This window comes from Coffea eugenioides, chromosome 8 (assembly GCF_003713205.1).
Source record: "Coffea eugenioides isolate CCC68of chromosome 8, Ceug_1.0, whole genome shotgun sequence".
Lineage (NCBI taxonomy): Eukaryota > Viridiplantae > Streptophyta > Magnoliopsida > Gentianales > Rubiaceae > Coffea > Coffea eugenioides.
The window spans coordinates 5,512,723-5,539,819 of record NC_040042.1 but is presented as its reverse complement, the minus strand read 5'-3'; the positions used below and the strand labels follow the sequence as shown (position 1 = coordinate 5,539,819).

The window sequence follows — 27,097 nt, the reverse complement described above, 5'->3', positions numbered from 1 at the left end:
TCTCTTAATTTATGGATAGGTAATTATATTTTAATTTATATAAAGTTTATTAATTGTGAAAAGTGCTTATAAACTGGATAAGGTGGATGACGGGTAAAATAATTGTTGGGGCTAGCAATTTAGAATGTGAAGATAATATTTTATATCTCTTCATTCATCATTTTGAATGACTAGCTTGTATCCATAATAGGTAGTTTATTTTCATGGTTTTAATTTTAGCAAATGATAGCTTGGAAATAAAAGAAGTGCAAAATTAGATTTCAGAATCTTTTACTTAAACTGGTTCTATATGACTTTGTACTCCTATCCCTTTTTATTGCCCATAATGATAGATAATGTAATTAGAGTTTGAGATGATTGTTAGGCATAGAACTGGACATATCATTACTATTTGGCTAAAGAAGTTAATAATATTTTGTCGATTTGACTAGCTAAAACAATTGCAGTTTTCAAAGGAATGCATTTGGTGGGAAGTTAGTATTGAGGCTTTTAGCTTAGAGTGTCACTCTACAAAATATTATTAGAAAATTCTATTTTGATTAAGAAGACATATTTGCAATCAAACAAATTGTTGGATTTGAATTTGCATATGTAGATTTACAAATATGGCAATTCATGTTTTTATTTAAACTTGCTATACGTATTCTATAACTATTTGGTTAGATAATATTTTCATCTATTTGTAATGCTATTATACATGATTTAAATGGATAGATTAACTCGCTCTTTCTCTCAAAAAAGAAAGAAAAATATGCAAGTTTTTATTTTTTTTTTATTGATGTTGAAGATAGTGACAGGTTTTGTGGCGTTCTATATTTTTTCTAATTATTAAAATGTTAGAAACATTATGACTACTCTTTATTTAATTACAACTAAAACTATGCTGCTATTAAACCGATAATGCACTCATAATAGATTTGCTTTTTTTTCTTTTTTGATATCATTACGTACACATAATATTGGTTAAAAATTCTTTTTCCAAATCACAATAAATTGGGGTTAACTTTATATATGAAATTTCTTTTCACAGCAAATTTTAATTATTTTTATACTTAATTTTTTTCCTATATTTCTATTCATTATGTACTAAAACATTTGTTACTATATATTTAACTAATGTTCTAGAGGGCCCTGGCTGTGCGTTGCACAGCCGAGGTACCTCTAGTAAGATGGTACTAGGAAACCATGCTGTGCAAGGCACAGCTTGGGCCCACCTGAAATATTGTTTAAAAAAATATAGAAAAATAGCAGCAATATAAGAATTAAATATATGGCAAATATAGTTTCAACATGATAGCGTTTTTGTTTAGCATTGCTAATTCGAAACATTAGCCCAAAAATAAGATAGTCCTAAGTTAAAAATTAACTAAAAAAATAAAGCATGAATTTTTTTTTTTGTAAAATTAATTCTAACAAATACATATACCTTCACATGTCCTTATTTGAAAATATAATAATAGCATGAAAAACTGTGTCGATATCGTTAGAAAAAAAATAACTCATTCAACTCGCAACTTAAAGTCTAAAAGTGTCATTTTAACATATAATGTCCCACTGAAAAGTATAAATGGGAATACATTAACCTCATTTAGAAAGAAAATTAACAATATGAGTTATGTTAGCAAATTCGTCTCGTTTAGAAAAAGAAAAATGAAAGAGAAAGGTTTAAAGCATGGAACAGCTAGAGAGATAAAAGGTGGAAAGGAATGAAAGACAAAACAATGGTACATTAAGATTTGTGTAGGTTTTTGTCATGGTCAAAAAGGAAAGAGAAAATAAGGAAAAAATAAAAAAGAAATTAAATTAAATCACCTTCCTCAAAAAGAGTATGCCACTTGTCAAAAAGAAGAGGAGCCATGTGGCAACCATTGGGGCTGCTACAGTAACTTCCCTTCTCTTTTTGTTATACTTGAGGGATGAGGGATAAGAGCGAATTGATCCATATATGAATAAAAATCAGATATTCTAATATTAGAATCTAATTTGTTTCATCTAGTACATTGATCTGCGAATTAATCTTGATAATTACTTATTAGTCAGCTCTATGTTCTTGCATCAAAATTTAAGGACTTTATTGGTTAAATTCTTAGATGTTTGTTAAAGGTTTATATTTGGATGCAAGTTAAAATGGTAGGGAAGGCAAATAGTTTTGTAACAAACATGAAGATTGGACAAAATACTCAGCTCGTTCCGTGACTCCTTTCTTGCTGACCAATAGTCTGGTCAGCAGTAAAATCAATTAGTTTGTCAAAAAGAGGAAAAAAAAAAAGGTCCAAGCTTTTTTTGTTAATTTTGTCTCTTGTACTATTTTGGAAAAGGTCAAGGTTAACATTTTTGCGTATATTAAAGGCATCACCTTTTTATAGACTGTTAATGTATAAATTTTTTTTTTTACACTAGTAGGTTTAGATCATACTATATAACATGAATTCAAATTTGAAATTCAAATCATGCATGTGGTGTACAACGATAACTAGTAATGTTAAAAATGACTACACTGTCAGTGTATAAAATGTTATTTCATTTTAGAGTATTTAATTGGAAAGCCATTTTTCTCAAAAAATCTTTATATCTTTCGTGAACATATTTTTCAATCACTTTTTTACGTTACATATGTCACATTGATATAGTACATTTTTCTACAAAAACCTCCAAAAAATAGCAATCAAAGCGGGCTATTTTAAGGACAACACAAACATCAATATTACCTTCCAAAAATGTTCTCAATTATATGTCTTGTTTCAGTTAAATGTTTAAAGAATCCAAGTGCTGTATTCCTTTTTTCCATATTAAAAGGCCATAAAAAAGAGACTTTCGTTTTCTTTTCCTTTTTTAACCCTTTCAACAAATTAATCAAATCCTCCTATTCACATAGGTATGAATATGCGTGGTTACTATTAGGGTTGTAAATGAATCAAATCGTTTAATGAGCACTCGTAAGTTTGTTCAATCAAAGTACGACTCGAATTCAATCAATATTGAGTTATTAGGATTGTAAACGAATTAAGTTCTCATGAGCGCTCGTAAGCCGGTTTGGTCAAAGTTTGACTTGAACTCGGTCAAACTTGATCCAAATTCGATCAACGTCGAGTTCAAGTTGATTAAGTTATCGAACTCAACATATTAACTCATGAGCCGACTCAAATACATACATACAATATATATGTGTGTGTGCGCTTGAGCATGCGTGTGTGTGTAATTTTTTATTTTAATAGTGAAAGTACATATATATTCCTATTATTTTATTATTTATTAAGGAAAAATGACTATTTTATTCATTTTTAAAATATAAAAGGATTATTTTTTATTTTTTAAACTCGATTAGGCTCGAATTTGACCCCGATAGTTAAGCTCGAGTTTGAATTTGAGATCGATCTTAAGGTCAAATTTTATGTTGAAAGTTCGTTGAGTTTGAACATGATAAAATTGAGTCGAAACTTAGTTCGATTAGGCCAAAATTTGATTTGATTTAATTCGTTTGTAACACTAACTTGTTTACACTCACAACTCTGGCCTGTTCGACAACAAGTTTTTTTCCAAATTTTTCTATTACAAATTTTTTAACAACTTTACCTACGATAACATAAAAAAGTCCTTAAAATTTTTAAAATATAGATCTCAAAATAGACAAAAATATGCAAAAAAATTTTCCTTTTTTTTATTTCTTTTTCTTTCTCCTCTCACCTCAACCCACCACCACCTTCGCCGCCGGCCAACACTGGCTACATTTTTTTTGTTTTTTTGCTTTCTCTTCTACCTCTCCTGCTGTTGCCATTGTCCGGCAGCGGCAGTAGGAAAGGAGTAAGACCAGTGGCGGGGTGAGAAAGAAGAAAAAGGAGAAAAAAGAAAAGAAGAAACAAAGAATTAAAAAGAAAAAAAAAAAGAAAAAAAAGGAAAACAAAAAGAAAAAAAAAAAAGTTTTACAGAGTTTTAGACAAACATCTGAAAAATTCATTCGTGAAACTGGGCCTCCCATTAGCTATTACACGACGCATAAACCATAATTGAGAAAACACACAAGTGCAACTACCCTACATGTCACTCCCTGCACATGCAAATCTCAGCCGTTAAAATCATCAACTGACCAATCATCATCATCCTCCCAAACTTAAGAGCAACTACCCTACATGTCGCTCCCTGCACATGCAAATCTCAGCCGTTAAAATCAATCCACGACTCAATCAACTGACCAATCATCATCATCCTCCCAAATTGAAGAGCACCACCATCTCTATTCTCCTCTTCTCGTCTCTCCTTCTCTCTCTGCGCAAATCATCGCAAGAGCGGACCGCCGGAGCCGACGATCTGTCAAACTCCGACCAAAACCCTACCTTTCTGTCTCCTCTCCCGAAATCTTCTCAATTTCTGCGAACTTTTAGTTAAGGATTGGTCGGCTTTGTATTATTGAATTGTGTTTTTACTAGAGAAAGCAGTGAATTTTGGAGCTTTGAAGGCTCTAAGTTGACTCGTTGAGTCAAGCCTCCGAGTTCGCTCAGTCTGTTTCCTTCTGCGGTAATTGAAGTTTCAATTTTTAGCTTTTTAAATTGTTGTGTAGTCCTGTTGTTTAAATAATTGATGATGCTAAGAAGCTGTAGGGTTTGAGAATTTTTATTCTCCTTTTGGTTGAATTTGTGTACTTTTTTGGCGGAAAGGGTGTGGCGATGAATTACTTTGTTTTAATTTGGTGTATTTGATAGAATTTCATGGTAAGTTTAGTTGCTATTTGTTTAATGGATAATCATCTTTCTTTGGGTGTAGTTTCCAATTTTTAGATTTTTTTTATGACATGATAGACAAGTGTGTGCTGAGATACATTCAGCTTATGCATATATGTAAGCTGAATTTAATTCCAGTATTTGGGGTTGGCTGGACGAATAGTTGGGTGATTATTCAACAACTTTGATCTAGGGTTATTTGAAATAAAAAAGAATTAATTATAATTGCTACAGATTGGAAATGTTTTTGAGCTGCTTTCAATACAAAGTGTTGGAACAGTTAGATTATTGGTTTCTTCTCGATAATTACGGGGCCACTGGTACAAGTTGCAGAATGGTTTGAGGCGTTTGTAAGAAGGTGGTGCAGTTGAGCCATGGGCAGTAGTGAGATGGACAAGTCCTCTAAGGAGGCAAAGGAAGCAAAGGAGTCAAAGACTCCTCCTCAGGTGAAATTATGTTTTCAGTTTCTAATTTCACCCAAGCTCACTTTTTCTTTTGAATTATTTGTGCATTCTTCTGGTGATGGCTTTTTAATTTTTTTTACTATGCTTTTTGTTATTTTTTTGGGGTACTTTCAGGAGCAGCCATCTGCTCCAAGTACTGGAACTCCAGACTGGTCTGGCTTTCAGGTGCACGTTTGTGGAAATATTCATCAACAGTCTCCTTGCTTGCCTTCAATTTTTTCTTCTATTTGATAGTGTATGGGTTTTTCAATGCAGGCATATTCACCTATGCCTCCGCATGGTTTCTTGGCATCAAGTCCCCAAGCGCATCCCTATATGTGGGGAGTTCAGGTACAAAATTTTCTTTGTTGTCTGATTCTGTTAGATCCTAATTTCACTACATGTACAGAAAGGGGACTGCTTGTCTTGTTTGTCACTTTTTTTAACTACTTTTTGCACTTTGTTTGAAGTGAGAGAGTATATGTTAATGAAATCAAAGAAAGCACTAGATTAGGTTGGGGAATTGTCCCAATTCTTGTCATTGGTGACAGAAGTTAAATGGAACTTCTATTTTTACTAGAAGAATTTTTCTTTCTGTGTGATAGCTGCAACTGCTATTAACTATTGCCCCCAATATTTTGCAGCATCTTATGCCACCCTATGGTACTCCACCTCATCCATATGTAGCAATGTATCCCCCTGGTGGCATATATGCTCATCCATCCATTCCTCCGGTATCTTATGATTATTTTTGTTTAGTCAAATCTTTTTTTGATTCTTGTGATGCCTCTAAAAGTCATAAATCTTTCTTCTAAACTTAATTAGGGATCTTATCCATTCAGTCCATTTGCAATGGCTTCCCCGAATGGTGTGGCAGAAGCTTCTGTAAGTTGCCTTGACTAGTCATCTTTCTTCAAGGACTTATATTCTGGTCAAAAAACAATCTAATGATCACACTTGAAATTGTCTTCCTAAGGGTAACACTCCTGGAAACATGGAGGTGGATGGTAAGCCATCTGAAGGGAAAGAAAAGCTTCCTATTAAAAGATCTAAGGGAAGCCTTGGAAGTCTGAACATGATTACTGGGAGGAACAATGAACCTGGTAAAACTGCTGGAGCATCGGCCAATGGTGCTTACTCTAAAAGGTACGGATATTGCATGCCTGTTCTTTTATTTATGTTTATAGGAAACTACCTTGACTAGGGTGCTATGTAGGATTGCAATGTCATAAAATGGCTTCAACAATTGAAAATAGAGAAGGAAAGAAACACTGCATTACTAAGTAATAGGCATAACTACATCTGCTTATCTTGTGTTTAGGCCAAACTACCAGTATACCCTGCAGTTTCAAAGGAACAACTATTACCCCTCTCAACTTGATAGATGTGAGATGGTATTAAACTTTTTTTAATGGCAATAATATCCTAAATTACATAAGAAATAACAATGGAAATCTTGACCAGAAAATGGATAAAGTAACAAAATGAAGAATTGAAAATAGAGAAAAGAGAAGGAATTTTCTCCCTTACTCCAGTCAAACCTGGCCAAAGCTGCAAATGGCTACATTATTCGACGCATGCCAGGAAAGCTGTCAAAATAGTTGAAGCAACGAAGCTGGGATTTGACAAGATTTTACCTCCTCGGCAGGAGTCCTCCTTTTTTGCTTCTAAGCCTATGGGTATTAGCAGCTGTTTTCCGCTATTGTTCCCCTCCCAAGGGCAACTTCTTACATGTTACTGACCTGTCCACCCTTGAAACACTGCTTCCTGTATTCTGGAATTACTATATGACTTTTGATATATGTTGTCTTCTAATTTGTGTGCACAAAGTACATCCGCTTGTTTATAGCAGCCTTGGTTCCAAAAGTAGTTAGCTTGCTGTTGTTTAATAATGACACCATTGTAGCAACCAAGTTCAACTACCTTAGGTGGAAGTTTAAGGGCAAACCTGATTAAGGGTAAGGCATAAGTAGATGTTCCAGGGACAGCCATGAGTGGTAGTTCAAGGGACAGGCTTTGGTGGAAGTCCAATGATCAGCCACCATTGCAGCAGCTTTAGCGGACCACCTTTCCCACCAGTGTGTTAAATAAGGCTACCTGTGTTGCTTGAGTATTGCACTATAAATACATGTATAAGCTTCTTATAAATACCTGCCATCCATGAAGAAATTCTAGGAAAGAAATCCTCTTATGCTTAGGTGCACAACCTAAGTTCTCTTCTTCCCTTCCCCGTTCCTCTTGTTTATTGACTGGTCTTACACTTTCTTCTTTTACACTACTTTTGTTGCTCTTTGATAGACGCAAGATATTTGCAAGGCTATGAAGCTTAAAATTAAAATGAAAAGATCCTATCTCTGTTCATCTTCCTTGTGTGTGGCTTGAATACGTGGTGTACTTTTTCTGGGAGGTTTAGTGGAAGGCAGATGGGCTTAGGAGTTTTTGAAGGTGGGCTTCAGAGAGGTTGAGAGGACAGTAGTTGTCTTTTGTTCTCAATTTAATTTTCGTTTATCTTTTATTTCTTTGAATAAATTGGGAATTGAGAAGGAAATGATATGTTTTAATCAAGAATGGATCTATCATCTTGGTTTACAATACATAGAAGTGGCAAATGAGCATCCCATTGATGTTTACATTACTACTGATTCCACACCTATCGAGGTAACCTTTAACCAAATTGGCCTGCATTGACTATTGACCCTGTTTTGACATGACTAAAATCTATTTGTAACCCAAGGTTGTTGCTCTTTAGTGGGGTTTATTGTGCAAATCTGGTAACTATGCATAAATTTTCTGTTATCGTCTTCCTATTTTTAACTGACAATCTTTTTGGATTTGCAGTGGCGAGAGTGCAAGTGATGGTTCAAGTGAAGGAAGTGATGCCAATTCTCAAAATGTAGGTGTCAATTACTTTAAAATTGTTTTGTATTATAGCTCTTAACAGATTTTTTTTTTGCTCATATGGTATTTCGACCTTCCCTTTCATACTTGAGATGAAATCTAGTGATCTTATGACCTTGGACCCTAATTTCTATATGCCCTGGGAGTATCATACTTGTCCTGCAGGTGATATGATTGATGGTTTCCTTTTCCTCCTTTATTGGGACACTTTTGATATATATTGAGTCAAAAGGTTTTTCATTTATACGGTATCATAAATATTTTAACCTCTTCCTCTTCTTTCCTAATTTTCCATGGAACTACATTTTGATGGTGTTGGTAGTTATGGTTGATGGAGTTCGTTTGTCAAGTGAATGAACTTCAAATTTAATACTTGTTGACTATGATCTCATCTGCTATCTGGAATCTTTACCTGCTAGGTTCTGATCAACCGTTTGAAACATATGTCAAGTAGGTACCCCAAAAATACTCAAGTTTATTGATGGTTGAGTGCATCCTGTAGCGGATGAACTTCATTCTCTTGTCAGTTCGTTAACAATTCAATTCATATGAATGAGTTAATTCTTAAATAAGTAGATTGCTTTGGTATATCAAAATATTAGTTGGTAGCTGTGCTTAATTAGTGGTGGATAGATGCCATAATATGAATGGAAGCTATCTTGCTTGTTGATAACCACAAGAACTTTCTTTTGAATATAGTATCTGCATTGAGATGCTGTTGAAATTTTTAGCAGTTGCTAGATTGTTTTTTGTAGTATGAACTCATTTTGGATTTGACTAGAGACACATTTGAAGGACAGTCAACCTAGAACTGATGGGAAAAAGCATTTATAATTGACCAAGTTAGAATATAACACAGAATTAGAGGTCAAGAAAACAAGAAAAAATGTTTCAGGTCTACTACTATTAGCTTGAATGCTTTTTATAATGTTTCAGTTCTATTGTTATTTTGGTAATGGGTAGTTGGAACTTGTGAAGTGATTGGTAACGGGTAGTTGAAACAATTATTTGTTTTATATAAGACATGTTCATTGAAGAATTGCCAACTGAGGTTGGTAGTTATTAATTAAAGTTAGTTCATTTGAAATGCAGTTTCTGTGAGTACCATGCTTTTCTTCAGATATGTTTTCTCTCTGAGATCTAATTAATTGTGGCTCTGGTTTATGGATTTGTGCTATTTGAATTGCAATTTTTTCAGTACTATGTTTTCTGTCAAATATGTTCTCTCTGAGGTCAAATTAATTGTGGCTCCAGTTTATTTATTTGTACCATATATGAGGTGTTGACATGTGCCAGGGCTTCAGTGCCCTAAGCCACTTCCTGTCTCAAGTTATGTTATTATTATGTTTGTGTCAAGCCTCAATCAAATTATGCTTCTGACTTCTGAGGTACTTTATCCAACCATTACATGGACAATGGTGTCTTGTTTATGTGCATAGAATCATCATGATACTTTTGGTGCAAAATAGCTGGTAGTGAAGATGTACCATCTGTAGAAAAAATAGAAAATTTAGCAGCACTCCCTGAGGCTCAAAAGAGTTATACCTTGTCGTTGTGGTACTTGACCTCTCTCTCTACAGACCTTACAAACATTCTTATTGTTTACAATCATGTTTGCTGTGTGTTGAATGACACTTTATAGGAAGATATTTTGTGCTCACACACTTGGATTGCTGCTATGATTATTTGCTTGTGAGGAAGTTGAGAAGAAATGCATTCTGATGATTTGCTCGTATTCTGTTCTCATTTTTATGTTTATTTTCTGTAGGAGTCACAAATGAAGTCAGGACAGAGGCAAGATTCAGGTATGATTCTTGGAATGTTTCTGGATGTGCAGACAGTATCTTGGAACCCATTTTGTTGATTGTAAAAGTTATTATGCCTTCAATACAGCCGAGACATCCCAGAATGGAAGTGCTGCTCATGGTTCACAGAATGGTGGACCCAACACACCTCATTCTATGGTGAACTCTGTGCCTATGGTGCCAATTTCGGCACCTGGGGCTCCTGGAGGTCTTTCTGGTCCCGCCACTAATTTGAATATTGGAATGGACTACTGGGGATCTGCTGCTTCACCTACTGTTCCTGCAATGCGTGGGAAGGTGCCCACTGCACCAGTTGCAGGGGGAATGGTCACTGGTGGGAGGGATGGCGTTCAATCACAGCTTTGGATACAGGTATCTTTTGTTCGTCTAAATGATTCTTAGTTTCTTAAATTGTTGTCCTTTCTCTGTTTTTTCTTTCTGTGCTATGGGCAGTGTATGTGTTTGGTTCTCAAGTACAGTGTTGACCTTGAATGTGGTAATTTGTTATGTTTTTCGAGATCTTCCCTTGGGTTTTAAAATGAAGTCTTACTCATTTCTATCTTTTGTCTGGCAGTGAAGTTTATGGTTTTACGGTGGCCATTTAACTGTACAAGTTCAAAGTGTTTTGGTTTTACAAGAGAAAAGACTAAATGCTATGAGATTGCTCTCAGTGCTAGTAGGTGAAGCAGAATGGAAGTTGTAAGTTGCATTCACAAACTGGGGCTTTAGATGGGTGTTTGAATGATTCTGGGGACAGAAGAAAAGACATAGAAGCTGAACCCATCAGTAGAATAAATGATAGGAAGAAAGAATATTGCTCAGTAGACTCTAATTATGTGCTTTGTTTTTAATACTTCTCCAAAGGTAATAGCTTGTTAAAATAGTATTCATTGTAAATGTGGTCAGGTTTTGCTCTTCTCTATGATAGGGAGGTTGTTACTGGTGGTGGTATGAGGACAAAGATGCCAAAATAAATGTTGAATTCTGTCTCCTGTAGCTGTTTGTGTCTGGATCCACTTTTGGAATTCTTGCAAGTTATTTGATTGTGCAATGTTTGCTATATTCTTGCTTATTGTGAGATTATTTATTTGCTAACTATAACTTTGTGTAAAAGCACAAAAGTTTCTTATGCCCGTGTTTCATCCGCTTCTTTTCCCTCCTTGGGTCAGGATGAAAGGGAGCTCAAAAGGCAGAGAAGAAAGCAGTCTAACAGAGAATCTGCTCGTCGTTCCAGGTTGCGCAAGCAGGTGAGAAGTACATTCTCTTCTTATTCAAAAATGTTTAGTTTGGTACTTGCTTAAACTTGTTATCCGTGGTTTTGTTCCTATGTACATTGATAGGCGGAATGTGATGAACTAGCCCAGCGAGCTGAAGCTTTGAAAGAAGAAAATGCCTCTCTTAGAGCAGAAGTGAATCGTATCAGGAGCGAGTATGATCAACTCCTGGCTCAAAATGCATCTCTGAAGGTATTTTCTTGTACTTTGTGTAACAAATACATGGTTAGCGTGAAGTTGCCATTGGGACATGCATGCAGTGGTTCTCTCTCCCTTTTTAACCTAGCTTTGAATTTTTTAAGGAAATTTCCTTTTTCCTTCTCTTCTTTGTGGAGCTCGTGTAATTATTTTGGGTTGCGAGGAAGTGGGATTTTTGGATGGCTACGGCTTTTATGCGGATAATGATCGTGATCTTCTCTCTATGAAGATAATTTTTTCTTGAAAGTGTTAGAAATGTATCCATGTGGAGCATAGTTCTCTGGTCAAGGCATTTTTGGAAGCTCGGTGGTAAGAATGATAAGGAGCTTAAAACATTTCCGCAAGGAATTAGTACTTTCACCTTTAATGAACTTGTAATCAATATGATGAGTCAAGGGGGTGAGGGTTATGTTCAGATTTGTGTAACTGTCAACGCTGTAGCTTTATTTATTGCGAACTTTTGGAACTAATGGTTCGGCATTTGCTTTCTTTCTGGAGTTATTGTATTAAATAATAAAAGGTTTCTGAACTCTTGCAGGAGAGACTCGGTGAAGTCCCTGGGCCAGACGATCCAAGATCTAGTAGGAATGAGCAGCATGCGGGCAATGATGCCCAACATTCTGGGCAAGCAGAACCTCTGCAAAGAGGGCAATGAAGATTTTAGCTGCAAAATGATTTCTAGGGGCTTAACCTAACAACTTAGTAGGGCATAGTATGTAGTTTAAAATTCGTTGGAGCTGACCTTTGTAGTATTTTGTCTAATACCCTCCCCATCATATCTTGGGTCGACCAATCTTTTATGGTCTGAGATTCCCATTGATGGCATCATGTAGAGCGAGCGGGTGATCCGTGTTGCACCCTTGTTCTGTGACAAGAGGTAGTATCCCCATTTATCTAAGATCCGTATGTACTAATTATGGTTGATGGATCGACGAATAAGCATAATGTATGGGATATGAGATTGCCTTTATATTAAAATTCTGGGCTTTTGCTTTTGTACATGATCTCTTCTCTCGTTGTTTTTTTTTTTTTTTTATGGCCATTTGTTTTCCTATCCATTTCTTGGAGCTTTGTTAACCTGTACAACTCGTTTGCTGCAACCACAAAACCCAAGTTGGATGTTTAGTTGAACCGTGGACGTAAGTGTGATTGGATTCAGACCGACTAATCAATCAAAGTCGTCTTCAATGAATGGCCAACTATTCATTCCAGTTGTACTGGCATTTTTGTCTGTAATTCTCATCAGACTTACTGGATTAGCAGTGCCGGGGATATGATAATCAGCTAAATTGTTTGCCGGTGCTCTCAGTTTTGATGGTTAACCTGAGAAGCTAAAGAACGCAGCAGTCTCAGGATCGTTGAGCTCGTACAATTTTAACCCACCAAAAAAAAAAGAGGAAGGACAAAAAACTTCAACAGCTGGTCGGATCAAGTTTTGGTTATTAAACAATTTTTCGTCAGAAGTTGGTCACTAAACTAACTAATGAGTAATCCGTAATCATTGCATAGATTAATGGTATTAATCTATGAAATAAGCAGAATACGTGGCATAGTTTAAGAGCTTTAGTTGACATAACGATCACGGGTGTACTGATTGGTTAGTATAGTGGTCAACTTATGATAAAAAGTTGTTTGATGGTCAAAATTTGATTTGATTAATAGTTTAGTGACTGCTGAAATTTTTTATCCAAAACAAAAAGAAAGAAAGAAAAGAAAATTACTACAGTGAAAAGAAGAAAGAAAGGAAGAAAAGAAAATCACTAATACTTCAGGCTTCTACAATATGTTTATATTTATTGTGTGTTAGTGTCTACGTAATACCGTGTAATTAAAACTGACAGTTATAGAAGCCCTTTGATCGGAGATGGTGACGGAGGAATCTCAATAGAAAGCGTGGGAAGAGGTGATGAAGTTCAGAAGTTGGTAAAGGAAGCGCGACGACTTCTGATGAGAGGTGAAAGAAAGGATGGTAAAATAGTAGTTCTCTTAGTTTTTGTGAGGGTAGTTTAGGCACTCTGAGCAAAATTGCTGTGTCAGAAATAGATTTGCACTTCCTCTGCCCAATATCACCAACCACGTATATATAAATTAGTATACACAAATTTTCTCTCTAGGTTTTCCACCAGCCCACAGATAAGGAAGAGATTAGAATGGTCAAATACTAATAAATCTTGAAATACGGGTTGATTGGACTTTGGATTGATCATTTTTTTTAAAAATAATTTTTAAAAAAATAATATTATAATAATATATAAATATAAATAATTTAAAAAATGTCTCATTCATATAATTTAAAAAATATTTATAATAAAATTTTTTTATATACATTGTTATAATAAAAAATTTTAAAAAATAATTAATTTAAACGAATTATAATTTTTTTCCTTTTCTTTTAGGTACTAAAAAAGATTGTTAAATTTAATAGTATTTATTAAGTTTTTCTTTAAAAATCACTAGTTTGGGTGGGTGATAGAGAAGAGCTTTTAAAGTTTTTTTTCCAATAAATTAAAGAATAAAAGAATAAAAAGCCTTAAATATAAAAAGTTGGACAGCATAAACAAGAAAGGGCAAAAATCTCCTTTTTTTTTTTTCGCCCCCTCTTCTGCTATGTCTGTTAACAGAAGAAAAATCTTTCCAACACTTTTTCTTTCTACTCATAAAAACTCTTCTAGTCTCTCCTCCTCCTTAAAATCTGAACACCAAAATATTTACCCAAAAATTGCAAAGAGACGGCGAAAATAATTCCGGCGGGAAATTCCAGAGTAAATATGCAAATCTCTGGCGTATTTACCGACGTATCGGTGGTTCTTCCGACCAGCGGTGGCTACAATTCCAAGCATCTCCACCCGTTCTCCGACTCACATAAGTCTTCACTGTCCCTTAGTATACCCAAAGTAATTTTTTTTTTACACTTCTATTTTCCCGTATTTTCATACCATCATTGAATTGCCTAAATTGTTATTGAGTCCACCTGAGGAGCTTATTGCAGTTAGTTTAATTTGGGGAAAGTTCTGTTAAAGTTTCTGAATCTCTATTAAAGATGGGAATTCTTTATAGTTTAGGTGTAATAAGTAGGTGCCTTAGGGTAATTGGTTTGAAGGAATAAGCTTATATAAATACGGATTATGTGCATTTATGACCCTCAATTAAAATTTTTATACTAACACTGTATTAAAAATTTACTCTTTTTTGTTTAATCAAGAAAGAAAAATTCATCTTTTTTTTTTTTTAACAAAATAGGAGGAATTTGACTGCATCTTCATAATGGGATAAATAAAAAAATATTGACTTTCATAACAATTTTGCTTGTTTTATATCCAAACTGAGAATCAGGTACTTTATGTTGCTGTAATCTTTTAGATGACGATAAACTTCGAGTTTGATTTTGTGTGGATTTTATAACCAATTCTTTAAATTTTTATATCTCCCAAAGATTGATGTGAGATTTGTTTGATTATACTAGTGCATAGATATCATGCTCGTGGCAGATATGTTTTTGAGTTTCAGTAGTAGAGGATAACAGATTTCTCTATGCTAATGTTTTCTATATTGTTGTTGAACTTAAGACCATTGACAGTACAACTTGACTGCAGTTTGAATTGGCTAGCAATTGTCTCAAATGAGCATAATGTGGAAACGGCAAACTAGGTTTGCTCCAGTTCCTCCCTATAAAAAGGTCCAACATATGCACCCGAATTCTGTCATTTTTAGATAAGGGCTAGGTGTGTTGGAAGTTGTTACCTCTTATATTGCAGCAGTCAGCAGTCTAACTCAGCTCACCTTTGTGAGCACCATAGAATGTTTGGTTGTAATAGATGTGAGCTTATGTTTTCTGGAGCTTTCTTATTCTATATTCGGCTAAGCTACTTTGGTCCTCCTAATGGAAGAATTGAATAGAATGAAGCTGAGTTTCTTGTTCTCTAACAGAAAACAATTGGGACCCTGGAAGTTAAAGATATTAGCCATACCGTGATAGGTATTAGAGAAGCTTTTCTACTTTTATTTGCCATGGATACTAACTGCAACAAGCGGTTTACATGTATTATCTGGATGATTTTTGTTACAGCACTTAGCAAGGTGGAGTTTTGCATTTATATCTGTTCTCTAACATCTACATTCAAGTCTGCAAAACTTTCAGATGTAATGAATTCTTTGTCACAGGGCTGTCCTCCATATTCTTTTCGGGCACTAGGAATTGGGTCAGACCAAAGAAAAGGAAGCTTTGCTGTAAGGGCATCTGAAAGTTTTTCTGGTGATTTGGTTCCAATTGCTCCTGTACAACTTGAGTCCCCAGTTGGTCAGTTTTTGGCCCAAATATTACAAAACCACCCACATCTACTCCCTGCAGCTATTGATCAACAACTTGAAAATCTTCAGAGCGAGAGAGATGCAGAAAACGAGAAAAATCCACCATCATCCCAAGATCTCCTCCTATATAAGTAAGCTATCTGACCATCTTAATATTCATGTTGCTAATTTTTACATGGTTTCTAATTCATGTACGTTTTTAGTTTGAAAATGTAGCCAATGAAGTCAACCAACTTGATTGAAGCTGAATTAGCAATGTTTACATGGATCACGTGACTTTAGTTGATCCACTTGTAATAGCTGGATATGGTAGCTTCTTCCACTGTGTAATTGGTTTTATATGGGAAGAACTGAAAATGGAAAGTAACCGTTAAAGATTCTTTGCTGTTGAGCTCTTCTTAGTAATCTGACGGGGAATTAAAGCAGGAGTTTGCATAACCATTCTCAAGGTTAGAAATTTTGGAATGGTAAGATTTGGCCAGGCTATGATGGAAGTCATGCAGGCCTGCCAACCAAATCAAGCACAGCGATAATAATGGAATGAAGTTATAAAGGACCTTTATTACGGAGCAACCTATCTCTTTTGTCTGATAAGTGTTATCCATACGAATAAACTGTCAAATAACAATGGGAGCATATGGCTTCTGTTACAAGATCTTGTCCTATCAATTTTAGCCAATTCTACTAAAGATTAGAAAAGATCTGCCATTTATAACTGAATTGTTAACATGGGAATTGGAATTAAGCATCAACAGATCACATGTAAATGAGTGCTTGGACTAAACTGTTAAGAGATCTGGTATTGAGCTTGGACTGTTGTTTTCTTGAAAGAGTAGGTCGCACAATTTGTATCCAATAGAAACTGATGATGTTTGTGTGATGGATATTTCTTTTTGCTTAGCATCTAAGTCTATTTAATTCAAAATTCATCTTCTTGTTCTTCTGCATATACTTATTTGCCCCTAACTTTTGTTTAAACTTGATTATTGCATCAATATTCATGGGGCAGTTACAGTCATTATCTACATTTATGCTGCTGATATGTATATCCAGTGGAAGCTTTACAATTTTGACATATGTGCATGCTAAATTCCAGGAGAATAGCTGAAGTAAAGGATAAAGAAAGGCGGAAGGCTGTGGAGGACATAATCTACTGCCTGGTTGTTCACAAATTTGTAGACAATAAAATTTCCATGATACCAAAAATAACTTCTACTTCTGATCCTGCTGGAAGGGTGGGCTTTTGGCCAAACCAAGAACAGAAGCTGGAATCTGTGCACTCTCCTGAAGCATTTGAAATGATACTTAGTCACCTATCTCTTGTATTAGGAGAGAGGGTAGTAGGTCCCTTAGACACAATTGTGCAGATTAGCAAAATTAAACTTGGAAAGCTTTATGCTGCTTCTATCATGTATGGTTATTTTCTCAGAAGAGTTGATGAGAGGTATCAACTTGAGAGATCAATGAACACCCTCCCTGAAAAGCCAAACAAGGGCCAGCCGTTTTTCCGAGGGCCAACACCGGGAAAGCAACTATGGGCCCCAGAGTCATTGATACAGATCCCTCCTGACGATGCTGATGATGGTGAACCAATGGATTTAGGTGGTGATGGTAAATCATATAGGTTGAGATCCTATGTGATGTATTTGGATGCAGAAACACTTCAGAGATATGCAACTATTAGGTCCAACGAAGCAGTTTCTTTAATTGAAAAGCAAACACAGGCATTATTTGGAAGGCCCGATATTAGGATTGCTGAAGATGGTTCCCTTGATGCATCCAGGGATGAAGTTACCTCGTTGACATTCTCTGGATTGACAATGCTGGTACTGGAGGCAGTTGCATTCGGGTCATTTTTATGGGATGCTGAAGGCTATGCTGAATCTAAGTACCATTTCTTTAAGATATAAAGGTACTATTAGTTTTGCTCTTTTTGCTCAAGGATAGTTGTATATTTTTATGGTTGTAGTTGTAGCCTTGTGAGTACCCGACTTTTATGAGAAAAACCAGTATATCTTTACCAACCTAAAATAACATGTGTTCATCTAAGTCCTTGTGAATTGCCCAAGCTTCTAAGCTTTTGTCTGGTGTACATTATCTCTATTCTTGGAGCTTAATTGTCTCAAGAATTGGCTGATGAATAAAATGTAATGCGGACCAAATGGTTCAGAACTCCACAAGCTGGTGTTTCCAGGATAGCCTACAATAATGAGATAAGTAGATTCTAAAAAGTTCAATCCCGCCTGAACCATTTTCAAGGCTTAGTCAGTACAATTTAATGATTAAAGATTAAAGAATATTGAGGATGGAAATGGTGATACGTTTTCCTAAACCGAGCAGTCTATTCTTGACATGATTTCAAGGTGAGATGCTGAAATAAGGACTAATCATCACTTCAACATATCAAGCAGGGCAACCTGCAGGTAAGATTCTATTAGAGCATGAGCTTTTCGAATGGGACCAAAGCTTATTTAAGATTCTATAAGAGCATGAGCCTTTTGAATGGGAACAAAGCTATTTCCATGATGTAATCTGAATTGTTTACATCTGTTTCCTTTGTTTTGTTGTTTTCTTTTAGTCCATCTACTGAGAATTTTCGTTTGTCAAATGCCCACAAAAATTTGCTTCGCTTTTCTCAGTATGAGTTCCAAATAATGCAAGACGAAGATTAATCTCTGCCATGGTCCCAAGAGTTGGTGCATCATGAATGTACATGCATTATTGTTCACTTGCTCTGGACACCAGATACCATAAACATTTTCCAGTTTCTGTTGAAGCCATGAAGAAGTAGACTGACTTCATAAAGCCATTATGGGAGACATCCATTGGATCTCATCATGCCTAAGTTGAACATTTCCTCCCTCCCATCATTTCGGATAGTGGCATCATTCAACCACATGGACTAATTGGCCAAAAATGAGTAAGGTTTCGTCGTGCAGAAAAAACCATATGCAGAAAAAAACCGTATCTCTTGGTTGGACAAATGACATAAGCACAGGAGTGGTGTTTTTGGTACTTTGATTATAAGGTTTTGATGGTGTCACATCAGTAGATCTTTTTGCATCTGTACTAGAAACCCTGAAACTTTCAAGGCTGGTTCAGTTTATGACAAATCTTACTAAACAGCTGTGATGCCCAGTTTTGTCTGTGTTAGGACTGAACGTTGTCTTGCTAAACAGTACTTAGGCCATTTCTGGAACTTAATTCCATGCAGAACTTTGCGACCTTGTGTGACAAGTTCTACATGGAATTGCTTGAAATGTTTTAATCAAATTATTAGCTGTATTCAACTTAGAAACTTGCTACCTTAAAAATGTTTTGAGGTTTTCACAATAGGATGAAGTGTTCACTCCATGGAAGTTGCTCAGATACTTGAGCTTCTGTTTCAGTTATAAGAAAGTTTCATTTCAGTTCATCTGGTTTGCAGAAAGGAAAATGCCTTATCCTTTTTTTTTTTTTTTTGCTTTTTTTTTCCGGGTCAAAGCAAGTTTATTATTGAATACCAATGTGAATATGTATGAAGTATGAACTACTAAAGATTAAAAAAAAAAAAAGAAGAAAGAATTCTAATATCATGTGCTCAAGAAAAATTCTGAAAGTCCTCTATGCTAAGAAAGAGTTAAGTTTCTGAATCTTGAGAATTATCATGACAGAATTTTATTTATGAAGTCAAGCCCAATGCACAGAAATGTAAAGTGAGTGATGCGGGTTCTCTGTGGTTGATTTCAATTTCTAACAAAATTTAAATCAACAGTCAAAATCAGTCCGAGGTCGACTGATCCCATGTCTCAAATTGAGGGTGCATGTGATAAAAATGAAATTTAAAATATAAAATATAAAATATGAATCTATTAAGTTACTGAGTTATTACGTATTAAAATCTTAATTTTTGATCATATTTTGTAGTAAATGATAAGTGAATATACTATCACTTATTGTTTGGAGTAAGTTTTGTCTAGAAATTAAATGTCACTTAATTAATTAAGATATTTTATTTTTTTATTATCAAATGCGTTACATTATGTTAAAATCTGAACTCATTAAATTTAAGTGCTGAATTTGATTATCAAGTATGCTTGAGTCGATTTGAATTGTTAAAAACGTACAACTATAGAAGACTCAGATTCTGAATGGAGTGACTCGAGAAATTATTAATTAGCCCATAGGATGATAGGCTAGATTGGTTTGCTCAACAGAACAAAGAAAAAGATTTGGTTCTTGTGTTTCTTTGAAAAAAAAGAAAAAGGTCTTTCTGAGGTAGGCTCCGTTTGGCAAGTGAGTTTTTTGAGTGTTTGTCTAAAACTTTACTATAACTTCCTGTAGAAGTTTTTTAAAAAATTTTTGAAGCGTGTTTTTTTTCGAATATTTTGAAGTGTATAGTTTAAAAATTTTGATAAGTTTTTTGAGATTACTGTAACTAAAGTTTTTAAAAAACTTGTAGCAAACAAACTTGGTAAAAAACTCAAGTGGCAAACATAGTTTCAGTCTTTTGAAAGCCTATCATGTTCAAGATCAAGTACTTATCAGGAAGCTAAAGATTAAATGGCTCCACGTAATCCATTTCTCGTTATCTGTTCAGTATATGGAGACCTGAGAGACAAACCTAAATCGGGAAGAGGCGTTAAATTTGAAGAAGCCGCCTTTATTCTCGGACGCATTTCGCCCTGGAATGAATATAAATTTCCTCAATTTTACTGTTAAATATAAATCGGTTGTCCAATTTCTTTAAATGCCCTTTTACAGTTCACATGCCAAAATTTTCCATTTTTCCAGTTTGTGCCATTCTTAGTTAAAATCCCTATATGCCATTTCTTTTCCCCACAACAAAACCAAAAAAAAAAAAAAAATGAAGATAGCCTTGTATGCTCTAAAGTTTGAGTAAATTTTATATACACTAATAGTGTTTAATGCACTGTCACTGTTAAATGTATGATACATGAGCAAAATTTGTATTTTAAATTTAAATTTATATGAATTATAATGTAACTAATGGTAATGGTGTATATATTGTCAGTGTATAAAAGATTAATCCTTAAAGTTTGAAGATAGCCTTGTATGCTCTAAAGTTTGACTAAATTTTATATATACTGACATTATATATTATCACCGTTAAATGTCTGATACATGAGCAAAATTTGTATTTCAAATTTAAATTTATATGAATTATAATGTAACTAATGGGTGATGGTGTATATATTGTCAGTGTATAAAAGATTAATCCCTAAAGTTTCCAAAATCAGTTTCACATGAGAAATTTAGGACACATTCACATCCTAAATTGATGTTGCATGATGATGATTAGTCCAAATTGAATAATGATGGGAGATTGAAGAGGACATGTAATTAATAAACGTCCATGCATGGTAATCTTCCATCTCCACATGCAATTGTCTATATATATATACATTACCATAAATCTCATATTGATGTTGCATGATGATGATTAGTCCAAATTGAATAACGATGATGTTGATAGAAGCATCTAACCCAAGCTTTTGCAAATTGGAAGCATTGTGGGGTTCATAATAATACAACCAAGTTCCATTTAAGCATGAATTAAAGCAGCAATTTGCTTTCAATGCATCTAATTTTAGTGAATGAGTCAAAACTACGATTTTCAATCTTTAGTTTTGGGAGTATTACATCTCATCCACCTGCCACCCACCATAATTTGCTGTCTGTTTTATCTTAAGTAGCGATTGAACAATGAAGTTAGCTTTCTTTATTTACACACCTCGCTTCGTTTTATTGGTCATAATTATACTCATTATACCGACACAAATATTGACATCTCAATAGACAGATTCTTGTGAATTAGTTCGTACTTCTTTCATCATTCGTTTACTTCATGCTCTTTTCTTCTTCTTTTTTTTCTAGTTTAACAAAGATTATGTGTGTTATAAGGAGGAAGTAAGAGAAAGAGGAGGGATTGAGAGTCGAATAAATAATTTCAGAGACAGCTAATTAATATTTTATCAGGCGAATTAAGCTTTGGAGATCTTTCATCTTCTTCGTAATACAATGTAGTGAATGTAAAATAAAATAACGTAAAACCCTCAAAACCTGCAAATATCACAATTTTGGCCATGGCATCACTTGCTATAAGGAACTCCATTCCTAAAGTGGGAGCTGCATGAATCACGTAGAAAAATTTTGGCCGCCTTATACATCAAAAAAAGTAATCAAAGGGCCACATTGTACATGCACAGTCCAAAACAAAGGGACCCTATATTTTCTCTCCTTTCCTCTCCACTCTCCACTCTCAAAGCAAAGTTGTTTTCATTCCCACACAAACAAACACACACGTATAAATAAAAGTTCCACAAACTAATAAAAGCAGAGAGGAATTGTGATTATAGAGGAGAGAGAGAGACAGAGAAATCAATAAGGAAAAAACAGAAAACCCAAAAAAAAAGAAAAAAAAAAAGAGAAGAGAATATGGAGTATCATATTCATCCTTGTGCTTCAAGAAGAATCTCTCTCCTCCCTTTGGCTCTCTGCCTAGTATTATCCATCACAATCACCACCACTGTCTCAGCTTTCAACCGCACCACTATCAGATTTGATGAAGGCTATACCCCTCTCTTCAGTGACTTTAATATCGACCGATCACCCGATGACAAGACCGTCCGCCTCCTCCTCAACCGCTTGTCAGGTCACCCCAACAAAAATTACTTTTATTCTTCTTTTTTTTTTTGCATGGTCAAAATGTATTTTTTTTCAACGATTTATGTGTTATCATCTTATTAAGGTGACTAATGATATATGGCGTTTTTTTTTTTAATTCAGGTTCTGGGATTATATCATCTGATTATTACAATTATGGTTTCTTTAGCGCCAGAATCAAGATGCCAGCGAATTACACAGCAGGCATTGTTGTTGCATTTTACGTAAGTTTCAGTCGTATATTATTACCTTATATCACTTTATCATAATTCATGCTGGTATGCAAAAATCTATGCATGGTTTTTCATTTATTTATTTCTTGTTTTTGGGGTGGTAGGGGATGTTAAGGAAAAGTTCTTTGTAGCCCTATAATTTGATGTTTTCATGGTACAAAGCCTATGATTCTAGGCTCTACCTGATACTGAACGTGCAAATTGTCTTGAAAATTTGATGTTGTTTAAGGTACCTACCCAATAATTTTAGGCTCTAGACCATGCTGGACTAGGTACAAGAATGACTTGTGATCATGAAAAAGACTTCATTAATTCCAAAATTCAAACATATTACTCTGCAGGCATATGAAAATTTCTGCAATCATAACATCATTCTTCTTGTAATAGAGGATTTTCAGCCTAATTCATTTCATGGTTCTCAAAATTTTTTTTTGGTAGAGTTTAAATCCTTTCTGTGATCAAATTCCGTGGAAGGTTGATTCTCCCTGTTTGTTTGCATAGACATCGAACATCGACACATGGGAGAAGAACCACGACGAATTGGATTTCGAGTTTCTGGGCAATGTTAATGACCGGCCATGGAGGTTTCAAACCAATATGTATGGCGGTGGAAGCGTATCCCGTGGGAGGGAAGAGAGGTACAGATTGTGGTTTGATCCAAGCAAGGAGTCTCATCAGTACAGCATTTTTTGGTCCCCCAAAAACATCATGTAAGCATCATAAGTCATATTATTAGCTTTAATTTTCATCATTATGTCATTCTCCTTCTTTTTCTAGTAAATTTTTTAGTACACATGAAATCTTAACATGGTATGCTTTGCCTGAGTTTTGCACTCATTTTTTCTGGCCTAACACAAAAGAGAGAGAGAAAGAGAGAAAAGACAAGAAGATTAATTAACTCAAAAAAAAAAAAGATAAGATAAGAAGCTTTATTACGTATCTATCATGAACCTTAAAGCCTAAAGACAAGTGTTTCAATCTGCCAGCAAATGCATGATCGCCCAAAAACTGAATGAAATTCTAAACTTTGAAATTATTTTGGTCTTGTTTACTTATTTTGCAATCTCGCTACATTTGTTAGACATAATTATTAAAGATGTCACATTTGGAGATCTATGGTTGAATAATGTTGAGCAAAATTTTGTCCTAAATATTTTTTTTCATATTTGAGATGTTCTAGATAGAACTCACAATCGAACTAAACTACTTCGTACTCGGGGGAAAATATATTTATATAGGTGCTCAATCGAGTTTGACTAGATAAAAATTCATTGGCTTTGATTAGGAGAAAATTGAAATTTATGTAAAATATTGAAGTTGCTCAAGATCGACTTGAGCTCAACTCAATTTGGCTTGAAAAACAAATAAGCCAAATTTAAACTAAATTTTAAAATCTGTCAATATGAACAAATAAATTAAAACACTAGAGTATTTAGCTTTATTACAGTGCGCCCATAACTTGTCCTAGTTCTAGTGCTATGTGGATTAGGTACGCCCTCAAAATGCTTCCGCAAATTGTTAGGTAGTCGTCACAGTTATAGATTTATTACACCTTTGCTTCTCCATTTGTTCTGAAGAAATGTATGGAAAGAAATGATTAGTAAAAAAACTCTTGAATTGTAGTTCAATGTAAAATCCCTAGTTTAAGAAAGAAAATTTGGTTTTGTATGGAGACCAGATGATAGAGGACCACCTGTAAAGGAAATCAAGTGTACTTCTTGGCTGTAAAGAAGAATAGAAAGCGTGCAGGGAAGGCTGTGAATAATCATATACTTGTAACGAAAATAATGTAGGCCGTAAAAGATTGAAAGGGATAGTTGCCCCAACTTTTCTAAATCAGGTATTGTCCCCAGAACTGTACGAGCTTTGATTTTCATAAGTTGATGAAATAGTACAGCATAGATTTATCGCTTTCCTCAATTTCTGTGCCGTTTTTTGTAGATTGCTTCAGAACCAAATTTCTGGCAAAAAATTTGGCAGTATTTTGTGAGTTCATCGGATCTGAAAACTTTCTTTTCTTCAACCCGAGACGGTTGAGAGACCATCACTGAAGAAAGAAAAGTTGCTTGAAGAGGACCTAAAATGATCAACTTTAAGCGGAAGTAGGAACCAAAAAGACAAAAGCACATGTCATATGAGCTTAGTTAATGGACTGCTTGATTTTAGTGCCTTTGGTTGCTATTCTTGTGCATTAGTTTCTTGAGCATTTCCCTTTACCAATTATTAAGTTTTTGTTTTCATAGGATGATATTAGCAGAGGGATACGAGGGATTAGGTTCGTTGTGATTATAGTGTATATAATTAAAAAAAAAGAAATTAAGGCAAACTGACAAAAGAGTGAGTAATATATAGTGCACATTTTTCTAACTTGAATATCCAACTTTTGTGTAAAAGTGCACATAAACGGAAGGAATCAAGATTACTGGAGTTATCCAATAGACTACCGTTGTAATTACCCAGTCATTTTCTCCATTTTTTCCTTTTCCTTCCCTTTCCAAAGAAGATAGTATTAGTATTTCTCTCACTTTTTGTGTCATGTCCTTATCCAAACAAAGTAGATACACATGACTCTTCTTTCATTTGCTGTCCTTCATTTCCTTGGCTTCCCTTGGGATGTTACTTTCTGATTTCTTGTCCTTCATGCAACAAAAAAATAAGATTGGTAGAGCATGAGATGAATGAGGGAAAGGAAACAATAGCTATTAGAAACATGAAATTGCTAGAGATTACTTAGATAGATGGCTGAATGAATCATTTCAACGATCTATATTTACATTTTTTACATTATTAAATGAATCAGGCAACTCTAGTCATAGTTCCACTGAGTCTTTGGAATTCAAACACAGGATTCTAACATGAAAATATGTTTGTAAATGTTACTTATCTTGTCTAGATACTCAAGTTTTTAACATTTTCTTTGTAAATTGTTCAGATTTTACGTTGATGATATACCGATAAGGGAAGTTATACACCATCCGGACTTGGGGGGAGATTATCCATCCAAGCCAATGTCCCTATATGCCACAATCTGGGATGCCTCCTCATGGGCTACAAATGGTGGCAAAGCAAAAGTAAACTACGAATATGAACCGTTTGCTGCTGAATTCAAAGACCTTGTTCTTGAAGGCTGTAGAGTTGATCCCATTGAGCAAATCTCATCCACCAATTGCACTGATAGAATTGCTAGACTCATTGCTCAAGAATATGCAACGATTAAGCCCGAGGGTCGGAAGGCAATGAAATGGTTTCGAGAAAGATACATGTATTATTCTTACTGTTACGATAACTTAAGGTACAAAGTTCCCCCACCAGAATGTGTCATAGTTCCAACTGAGAAGGAGAGGTTCAGGGACACCGGAAGACTCCGTGAAAAGATGAGGTTTGGTGGCAGCCAGAAGAGGATCCGCCGTGGCCGGAGCTCAAGACGGAGGAGCAGGAATCCGGCTGCCTCAGGTTCTGGCAAGGGGGTGGCTGCTGCTGCTGCTATGTGATTTGTGTAGTGTACAATATGTGAGATGTTACAATACCATGTTGGTTTGAGAATTTGAGCCATGTGGTTTTGTTAATATTCATGATGTGGAAAATTGTATATTTATGTACCCGTATAAATTCAACACGATATAAATTAACTTAATTAAGGGATTTGGTTTTGTAGTTAACATTTTGGTTCATAATATAGGGAATATAGCTTCTTCTTGTTCTTTTTTTTTGACAAAATCCATTATCCAGATAACTAGCAAAACTCTGCAAGGCCCAAAAATATGCTGATAGTGGGACTATTAAATGTTTTGAGCATCAACTCCATTTTCAGTTCAGGTTGAGCGGTTAGACTCTTAGCTCTAGGAACCAGATTTCAGTCACTAATCACAACATGCATAGAAAAGATTTATCCTTACACATAATCTGCATGCCCAAGACTGATAAAAAAATTTTCCCCTTCAAACAATTGAGGGATTATCAACTAGGCCTCATTTTCGTACGAGTTTACTCTAACATTGATGAAGGAAGAAGAGATTATTGGCCTATCCCAAGAGGCCAGAGAGATATGAAAGCCAACACATACTTCTAGGGCATGGCTCAATGAAATTATACCAGGACAATTCCCAGTAACTCTCGTCCATTTTATTTCAGGTTTCAGAATGCACTGTTTTTGACTTTTTCTGCTTTTTTTTAAAAATGTTTTATCCCCAAGAATAGATCATAGTCATTTGTTTTCTTTTCTTTTTTCCTGTTAGGTATTGTAGTCATCTCATCATTCTTTACATTTGGATATAAAATGATGTAGGGGTATTCTTTTTTTTCTTTTTCTTTTTCCCTTTTGCGGTCCTATGGAAGGCCAGAGGCTGATGTTGAGATACTCTAAGACCAGGAAATTCATTTAACTAAATGAAAGCCTTGGTTTTATAATGAATTAATTTCTCCCAAGATTTACACTAGCAGAAATATTAGTTCCTGGTGGTTATAACATTCACTGAGTCTCTCTCGAATTTGTGTAACTTAGAATTAAGCCTTTTGAAATGACAACATCAAGATCTTTTGTAGTTTCTATAAGTAAAA

General features: G+C 34.9%; 3 protein-coding genes across 4 annotated transcripts; all 3 read left to right on the top strand.

Moving 5' to 3' along the window:
- The first annotated feature begins 4,133 nt into the window (after positions 1-4,133).
- LOC113779716 (bZIP transcription factor 16) lies at positions 4,134-12,337 on the top strand. 2 transcript variants are annotated; one of them, XM_027325413.1, is made up of 13 exons: positions 4,134-4,512; positions 5,049-5,161; positions 5,300-5,344; positions 5,435-5,509; positions 5,803-5,892; positions 5,984-6,043; positions 6,135-6,304; positions 7,997-8,051; positions 9,825-9,861; positions 9,950-10,233; positions 11,031-11,108; positions 11,202-11,327; positions 11,872-12,337. In XM_027325413.1, exons 2-13 carry the CDS (start codon positions 5,090-5,092, stop codon positions 11,986-11,988), a joined length of 1,209 nt encoding a protein of 402 aa, XP_027181214.1. In that variant the 5' UTR covers positions 4,134-4,512; positions 5,049-5,089; the 3' UTR covers positions 11,989-12,337. The 2 variants fall into 2 exon arrangements, with proteins under 2 accessions (XP_027181214.1, XP_027181213.1); XM_027325412.1 differs by having other exon boundaries at positions 4,140-4,512; positions 5,294-5,344.
- Positions 12,338-13,922: 1,585 nt separating this feature from the next.
- On the top strand, positions 13,923-17,816 carry LOC113781015 (UV-B-induced protein At3g17800, chloroplastic). Its single transcript, XM_027326839.1, has 3 exons — positions 13,923-14,227; positions 15,495-15,772; positions 16,738-17,816. Exons 1-3 carry the CDS (start codon positions 14,102-14,104, stop codon positions 17,549-17,551), a joined length of 1,218 nt encoding a protein of 405 aa, XP_027182640.1. The 5' UTR covers positions 13,923-14,101; the 3' UTR covers positions 17,552-17,816.
- Positions 17,817-22,079: 4,263 nt separating this feature from the next.
- LOC113781016 (probable xyloglucan endotransglucosylase/hydrolase protein 30) lies at positions 22,080-26,150 on the top strand. The gene is made up of 4 exons (XM_027326840.1): positions 22,080-22,296; positions 22,431-22,531; positions 23,042-23,250; positions 25,473-26,150. Exons 1-4 carry the CDS (start codon positions 22,080-22,082, stop codon positions 26,029-26,031), a joined length of 1,086 nt encoding a protein of 361 aa, XP_027182641.1. The 3' UTR covers positions 26,032-26,150.
- The last annotated feature ends 947 nt before the right edge of the window (positions 26,151-27,097 follow it).